This window comes from Colobus angolensis, unplaced genomic scaffold, assembly GCF_000951035.1.
Source record: "Colobus angolensis palliatus isolate OR3802 unplaced genomic scaffold, Cang.pa_1.0 Scaffold124, whole genome shotgun sequence".
In the NCBI taxonomy this organism is placed as follows: domain Eukaryota; kingdom Metazoa; phylum Chordata; class Mammalia; order Primates; family Cercopithecidae; genus Colobus; species Colobus angolensis.
Window position 1 is genome coordinate 99,742 of NW_012113586.1, and position 8,608 is coordinate 108,349.

General features: G+C 41.0%; 1 protein-coding gene across 1 annotated transcript in view; it reads right to left on the reverse strand.

Moving 5' to 3' along the window:
- Positions 1-8,390, reverse strand: part of LOC105505369 (myomegalin-like) — a 36,752-nt gene extending 28,362 nt beyond the window's left edge. The window contains exon 1 of the mRNA XM_011933192.1: positions 6,433-8,390. Within this exon, the coding sequence (XP_011788582.1) occupies positions 6,433-7,557 (1,125 nt within the window). The 5' untranslated portion in view covers positions 7,558-8,390. The remainder of the gene's footprint in view (positions 1-6,432) is intronic.
- Positions 8,391-8,608: the final 218 nt, after the last annotated feature.

The following is an 8,608-nucleotide window of genomic DNA, read 5'->3' on the forward strand; positions in this document are numbered from 1 at the left end:
AAGTAATTCAGAGTTCAATGAGAAGGGGAGGATTTAATAAAGGAGATGCTCACAATGACCAAATATTTGCTTTATTCTATTTTTAATCAAGGAGTTGAAAAGGCATACTCATCAAACTTATACTACTACTGAGAGAAGTTACATTTCACCTACCTTTCTTACAACATGCTTGTTTCACATTATTGGAAACAACTGGCAGATTTTGATATGGACTATATATTAGATAATAGTATTTTATCAATGTCTAATTTTCTAAATTTGATAATTGTACTGTAATTATATAAGAGATGTCCTTGTCCTTAGGAAATAATGCTGAAGTATTTAGGGTAAAGGAGTATACTATCTATAACTAATTCTCAAATGGTTCAAGAATTTAAAAAAAAATACTGTGCAAATACAGAGAGTGGGAGAGTTTATAAAGCAAATGTGACAAAATATTCGCAACTGGTAAATCTGGGTAAGGGGTATATGGGAGTTATTGGTATTTCTCTTACAACGTCTCTGTACATTTGAAATTACTTCAAAATAAAAAGAGAATAAACTAAATTTAAAATAGATGTGCCTACTTAAAGGCAGATTTATAGCATAAGCACAGATAAATAATCCATAGTGAACTGGGAAGGAGACATATTTTATAGGAATATCAATTCACTTAAAAGATTCAGGAGGAAAAAAGTATGATTTACATATGGGACAATTTGTATATGGGACAATAAGATAAACTTATTGAACCATTCTTAGTAATCATTACAAGCTAAGGATGTTAAAATAAAACTTTACAAATTTACTGCGACAATTACATTTGATCTTCCCGCCTCCATACCCTCTTCCATTCCAAATAGGAATATAAATTCATTAAGGGAAAAAAGACAACTGCTATTCATTCTTTCTTTCGCTCACATTTTCAGACTTGATTACCACCTTCAAGGCAGTGGAGTTACAGCTTACCTTAAATCCCTTCCTGCTAGCAACTGACTGGAAACATAAAGATTTCCGAAGAAAAATCTTTTCTATTCCTCCAGTGCTATTTATCAACTTTTCTAACACCTACTAAATGCTATAATAAGCAAAGCACCATGTGAAGCACTGTGAGGAATACAATGCTGACATAACATGTATCTGTTGCACACTAACTATGTGCTAGGCACTGTCCTGAAGATATATCATGCAAGACAAAGTCCCTGTGCTCTTGAAACTTATATTTTGCAGGGGTTGGAGGGGGGGAGTACATGATAAACAAACAAGGAAATGCAAAAAATATTATGGACAAGCCCTACGTGGCAAAATAGGAAAGCATAATACAGAGTGGGTAAATTACTCTAAATTGCTTGATCAGAGAAAGGTCTTTATGAGGCAGCATTAAGTAGAGATCTGAAAGAAAAAGAATCAGTCCTGCAAAGATAAGCAGAACAATACAGGCAGAAAGAACAGCTAATGGAATATGAGCCTGGAAAAGAGAAAGGCCTCTGTGGCTAGAACAGCACTTTCTAATAGAAATATAATGTGAGTCCTGTATGTAGTTTTTAATTTTCTAGTAGCTTCAATGAACAAAGTACAAAATAAATAGGGAAACTTAATTTTAACAAAATATTTTTACCCAAAATATCCAAAATGTTATCATAAACATGTAAACAATATAAAATTATTGAGACACTTTACATGATTTTTCCTAAGTCTGAAATTCAAGGTATATTTTATACTCACAGCCCATCTCAATTTGGACTAGCCACATTTCAAGGGTTCAACAGCTCCTAAGACTAGTGGTTAGCTTACTGGATAGCACAGGGCTAGAGCATAGTGGGCAAAGGGGATAGGGACACTCAATGAGGTGGAGAGGCAGGCAGGCACCAGGTCACATCCAGCTTCAGACAACAGGGTTAATGAACTGGATTTCGTTTTAACTGAAATGAGAATAGACCACAGTTTTTTAACAGGTAATCACACATAAGTTTTGAAAAGATCATGTTGTGGTGAATGAATTATTGGGGAGCACCAATAGAAGCAGAGAGACCAGGTAGGAGGCTGCTGCAGTAGTGCAGGTGAAAGACAATAGCAGCTTGGGTTCTGGTGCTTAGTAAGGGAGGGGGAAATAAATGGATAGATATGGATATGTTTTGAAAGTATAGCTAACAGGACTTGCTGGTGGACTGGATAGAGGGAGAGGGAAAAAAGCAGCAAGGATAATGACTTTTGGAAAAATTATTTGAGATATTTGTTGTTGGGGGTATAACAGGAAGCTTTCGCCTGAGGCAACATGAACTATGTCACACCATGGGCAAAGTAACCGCATTAATAGATATTGACAACGATTCTAACTAATAAATAAATTTACCATTTACTTAATGATAAAACCACCTCTATAAAATTTGGCTTCTTACTTCTTCAGTGTAAAACAACAATAATATCTACAGTAAGATATTTTGAAATTCAAACTACAACAGGCAGAATTAAAGAAAAGAGCTTCAAGTTTAACATGGCAAGGAAGGTGGTCATCTTTATTTGCTTAAAACCAAACAATCTTAGAGCGGTGAAGGAAACTTTATAGACTAACCGTCTGATCCGATCCTATTTTACATACAAGGAAATGGAAACTTAGAGAAGTAATTAGTCCAAGGTTTCCTGGGAAATCAGGAAAAAGATCCAATTAAACTGAACTGGATTCTCACTCAGGTTGGGAATGTATCTCTCATTTCTATAGACCCATTGCCTACCATAATGCTGGGAATACTGCAGAGATCAAAAGTTTTTGTTTAATGGATGCATAAGAACAATAAAAACAAACGAAAACAGGCCTTCAGTGGCTCTCTTAGAAATACGACTGTATGTAACATATATTCGAATAGCAACTTTAAAGCCAAAGAATGCCACAGGAAAATACATGAATCTGAATCTCACATGAATCACTCTTGACATGAATAATCATAAGAAACTTCTTTTTCTATAAATAATGTACTGACCTAAAAGTTGGAAGATATTTGTTTCTTCTTTATTTGTAATAATTTACTATTTTACATCTCAGAAAAATGTCCTTGCAGATAACAGTTGCCAAAAGAGCACTTAGCAAGTACCACTAAGCCAACAACTTAATGAATTCTTGTGAAGTATCAAGTACATAAAACAGTCACTCCTACAATGATAGTGTAGCCCATGAAATAAGTAATACCTGATTTGGTAGAATCAGTGTTACTCTCTAGACACTCAGGTACTAAAATCATGTGGAAATGTTAATATATTTTAAATTAAGTCACTTTTCACTCATAATTAGGACACAGGCTTTCCAGTATCAGAAAAGAGAACTGCTTCCAGGTCTAGTGTTGCACAATATGAGACTTTTAGGCTAAGGGCAGTGTTTAGACCTTTTGTGTTGACAGCATTTTTCTTGGCACTTTCTAGTCCTCACAGTAGTGAGTTATAGATCTCAAACTGCTATAATTGTCAACCCTATTGTTAATACTAGGAGACAGACAAGAACCATCGACTACCATCAAATTAAAGGCCTAATCTTTTACCAGCATCTAATGGCAACATCTTCCAAAGGGCCTGATCCACTTCCTATAACTAAAATATGAGTGGGATAAATTTACCATAGTCACAAAGGAGCAGACCTTGGCATTGAAAGGTTTAAAGCAAAGATCTCCTGTTCTTTGAATTTAGATAGAAAGGGAAATTGCACCTGGGCCAGAGCTCATTGCTGTTTACTAAGGGACCACACCCCTCCCATGATAGCTTTTCTAGTTCAGGGCCAGACAATAAAGAAGGGAATTACCAGCTAGAATAAGGCTTCAAACCTTTCTTTAGATATCTGAATAGCTTTAGGTTGTCATACATAAATTCTGTAGAAGGGAAATAAATTACTTTGTGTAATATCAGAATACAGTAAGCAGAACTACACTGTTATTTTTCTTTAATAAATAAGAAAGGAACAAAGAAAAAGAGAAGGAAAGAAGGAAAGAAAAAAAGAAAGAGGAAAAGCAATCAGGAGGAATTCTGATGTCAATATTTAATAGTGCATACAATATGGTAAGTGGAAGATTAAACAAAGGAATCCAAATGACCTTACAGAACAATCTTGCTCTTTAAGATAAAAGGTTTTCTCCATATTTGTGGCAGAACTGAACTAAAGGAAACATTTTTTTTCTTTCATGGTTTCATGTTTCCACAAGCTAAAAGGAGAACTACCAAAAAAAAAAATTACATTATTTCTATTCTTTCCACATTTTGTTCAGAGAAACAGACAAAAACCAGTCTGCCATTGTCCTATCTAGCTCTGGTTTTGTCATAAGGCTCTTAAGGAGCTTAAAAGTAACCGGATTTAAACAATAGATATGCTGCCCATTTTATTTACAAACACGTTGTGCCCAATTCATCTATTTTCCCTGACATCTTAAATTATTAGAGAAAATGGCATAATAATTAAATGCCACATTTCTTGAAACTGAATGACATTTTCTCCCTCCCAATTTTTGTTTTTCTAGAAACAGTAAACAATGTAAGAATGTAAGTTAGGTCACAGCAGAAAGGTCATATGCTACTATTTTAAAGCTCTAATGTTCAAATTTAGTGAAGTAAAGGGACTTGACCTAAAGATACAGTCACCATAGTTTATATGTGTTCATTCAAATGACAATTTTTTTCACGTAATCTCTAAAAAATCCCCCAAGCATCCTTAGGTTAGAGAAAGAGGGCTCCTGGTTTTAAAAAAGTACTTACTTAAATTTATATACTTCAGACAATGGGGTTTAATGTATAGAATTAAAGTGTCTTGCCTGAGAATGGTCAGAAACCTTTGTCTCTGCATGGGCTAAGTTAGTTAAAGAATGAACTTTCCATATCTCCAAATTCAGAGACTGCCTGAAGATGATCTTTAAAATTCTTCTCAACTCCAAAACCCAGTCACCAAAATACAGTATTTTATTTAAATATGGAGGAAAAAGACCTTGTTTTGGCTGTTATTTTCTCAGTCTTTATGTAATGTTCTACAATATTGGTCATATTTGGTGGCGGGTTGGGGGGATGAGTTTATTTCCCATTCATCTTGGCCCAACTAATTTTAGACCCTAATAAGAAAACACCATGTTTAATTTGTAACACCTATGTCTGGTCACAGAAATACTGTAAAGCCCACATTTAGCTGTGAGGCTCCACTGAAAGAAAAAGCAAAAGAAAAGAAGTACATACATTTTATACAAATGAAAATGCACTGACTTTTTACCTTTCATGACACTTTCATCTCTGCTGTTTCTCATCTATGCTGCTACTGATAATTTTGTGTAAATTTAAAAACTTTTCTCCTGTGTTCTGCTTAGATTCTTATTGTGATAGAAAGTATACATACCACAGAACTACTTTCCAAAAGTTTCATGTGACCATCAACAATGTCACTTATCAAACTCTAAATTTCTGGAATGATGTTGACCAGTAGCAGGCTTTCTAAAAATGCCTTCTAGATCACATCTACCTTTGTGACAGTATCGCTAAATAAGTTGTATCAAGTGGTACATGCCAGTATGTTTCACAAAGTTAACTGAACCTAGCATTTACTGTTGCTATAGAAACAAACTACCATAGCTGAATTTAAAAGGTTGGTACAGAATCAATTGGGCAGACAGGAATGGTTCAAATTAAGCAACTGCCATCCTCTAGTCATTAAGAATTCAAGACTATAATGAATGAAACTCTCCTCTGATCCAATAATGGGTTAATCCTTTCTTAATATCAAATATCTTCCAGTAGAACTCAGCAGAGTTCTGGCTGTGAACAGTTTATGCCTTAACGTTTTGAGTGACAATACTGTATTTGAATACTTGAATTCCTGTCTCTTTTATGAATGAGTCATCACTAATCCTCCAATGAACTATTAATTATAATAAATATTGTCCAGATGTTATAATACTTTACTGGTGGATTAACAGGTTTCCCCCAAACCTTTTACCTTATGCTCTAATCATCTACAGGCATTTTGCGGATGAAAGCTTCAATGCTCTGGGAAGAACTCACTAGAGAACTAACTGCCTTACAGAAAGCCAATGGGAGGAAATGTCTATAAATCTGAAAACAAGAACAAATTTTAAAAGTTGTTTAAAAAAAAAAGAAAGAAAAGGAGATAAGAGGAAAAGTTCTAGTGCTAGAAATGAAATTAAATGTCTTTTTATAGGATAAAAGTGAAGTGAGAATCTTTACCTATTTGTTTTAAAAGGTATACAATTTTGATAATGGGAAGGCCAACAGATTTTACAAAGACTGTGAAAAGCAAATTCTCTGAGTGCGAATCACATTTACTAAATGAGACATAGAAAAGGTGCAGCAAAAATGGGCTCATAACTAATTTTCTCAAGTCTAGAATATTACTAACCTCCACCTAGACCGAAATCATGTGAAGCCAGAGGCCAGCTAGCTATATTCAGAAAGGCACTGTGTAGCCGTTTTGTATACCTGGACCCGGAGCGGCAAATAATCTTCACAGAGATCATCCCACAGCTCCTGCAGGTCTGAAAGCTCCAAGGGATAACTCACAGGTGTCTTGTAAAGGGATTTCAAAGACCTGTTAAGGAAACCGGAACTAACTCCATCTGTCATGCTATGGCCAGGCTTGGCTCCAGGTGGGCTGGATTTCACTGGAATCGGAAGCCTGCTCCCTCGGGGGCTCTGGATGGGCTTATAATCAAGACCTTTAATCATGCTAAGAGCTAACTCCAGTTTGTGATTACACCCATGCTGCGGAGCCTGATCATCTGAACAACAGTCACACTTTCCAAGTTCCTTTGCACTTCTCTCAGTCTCCTCATCTTTCTGTTGTGGAGGGCTAGCCTGGACGCTTGCATCCAAAGATTCCACAGAGGAACCCGGCGTCTCTTCCTCCATGCTTTCTCCATCTGGGGGTACCTTTGTGCTTGCTAAGTCGGGTGGCCCAACCTCAGACAACGCTGGTTCTTCAGTGCAAATGCTGGTCGACCACCTGCTAGAAGGGCCACAGGAGATACTTCTGGCCACCTTTCGAGGTACCTTACAAATGGCTTCATAGTCAGAATCAGCAACCCGCAAAGCTGCACAACCACGGCATCTCCTGGGTCGGTTTCCAGGGCCTTCCGAACCATGGCAACTGTGTGGCTCCTGGATCTGATCCTCATTCTCCACCCAGCACTCAAACCCTGAATAGGCGAAGTCCTCCTGGAGCAGTGCAGAGTATCTCGCATCGGGTAAGACGGACATGTCAACCGTCCCATTCCCCGCCTTGACCTCCGGGCCAGAGTCATCGTTATTCTTCCGATACATACTGGCAATGCAGAACTTGAGGCGATCCTTCTCCAGTAGCAGCTTTTGCAAACGCTCAATAGAAAGCGCTTCGATCCGGGCAATAACCGTGTCGAATCGATAGATTCGATCAAGCATGAAAGCACACTTGCTGCAAGCGAACTCGGCTTTGCCATCGCGGGGAACATCCTTGCCCAGGACGTGCGAAAGCAGAACCTGGAGGTTGAGCTTGGACGCCGTGTGGAAGATCCAGCGCCGCTGGTTTCCACACAGCTCACGGGCACAGATCCTGCAAATCTCCTTCATCTTCCCTCCTAGCGGGTGCCAAGTTTCCTGAGGCGGCGGCGGCGGCGGCTATTGGATGACCACTCAATGGCTCTTCGCCGCGCTCTGTCTCCCGCCTCAGTGGTCTCCGGTCAGCATGCCACAGCCCAGTGGGGTCCCCACTCTGCAGGGGTGCACCCCTACCCCATGCACCGGCTCCGGGTACCACAGCCGTCAGCCCCGCCCCTTGGGCAGGGGGCGGGCGTGGAAACGTCTAAGAGGATGCTGAGTGACAGAGGCGCAGGCCGCGCTCCGACCCTGCCATGTCTCTCGCCAGCTGTCTCTCCCGCCAGCCGCCGCGTCCTCAATGTCCTACCCTTTCAACAGACTGGGCTCCCAGAGCAGCAGCGGCCAGCCGCGCAGACGCAAAGGCTAGGGGATTGAGGATCAGATTTCAAGATGGCGCCAGCTGCTCCGCGTCTGCGGCCTCCACAAGGCTCCTCTGGGAGCTGTAGTCCGGTCAGCGGGCTCCCGGTTCTGCGCATGCGGGGTGGCCAGCGCGCCCCTCGCCCCAACTCCGGTTGCGCCCCTGGCTCACTGGGAGTGCGGAGCAGAAAGCACTACTGGCGCGGACCACAGCCAGCCGCTTTTATCTGCTAAAAGCTCACCTGAAAGGCGCACCAGTGCCCTCAAGGATCCTCCCGCCTCTGCTGGATGTCCCGAGGCTCCTCCTCGCGGGGAGGAGAAGGCCGAATCCCCTCCCCCTGGATCCTCGGACAGTGCCACGTCCTCCGGCTGCCAGCCGGGCAGCGCCGCTAGGTACCGCTGCGCGCCGCCGCCGCCTCCAGCCCGTGCGTCCTCCTCCCTCCACCGCCTACTCCTCCTCCTCCTCAGCCGCCGCCGCCGCCCCCAGCTCCTGCGGGAAGGGCCTCCGCCGCTCCTCACTCTCTTGCCTCTGCTTCTCCTTCCCTCCTCTCCTCGCTCCCCTCCAGAATGTTCATCCGTAATCTACATAACTCCTCCTTCCCGGGGTCTGCCTGGCTCTCGGGGCCCTTGGCGCGCGCGCGCGCGCGCACACACACACACACACACA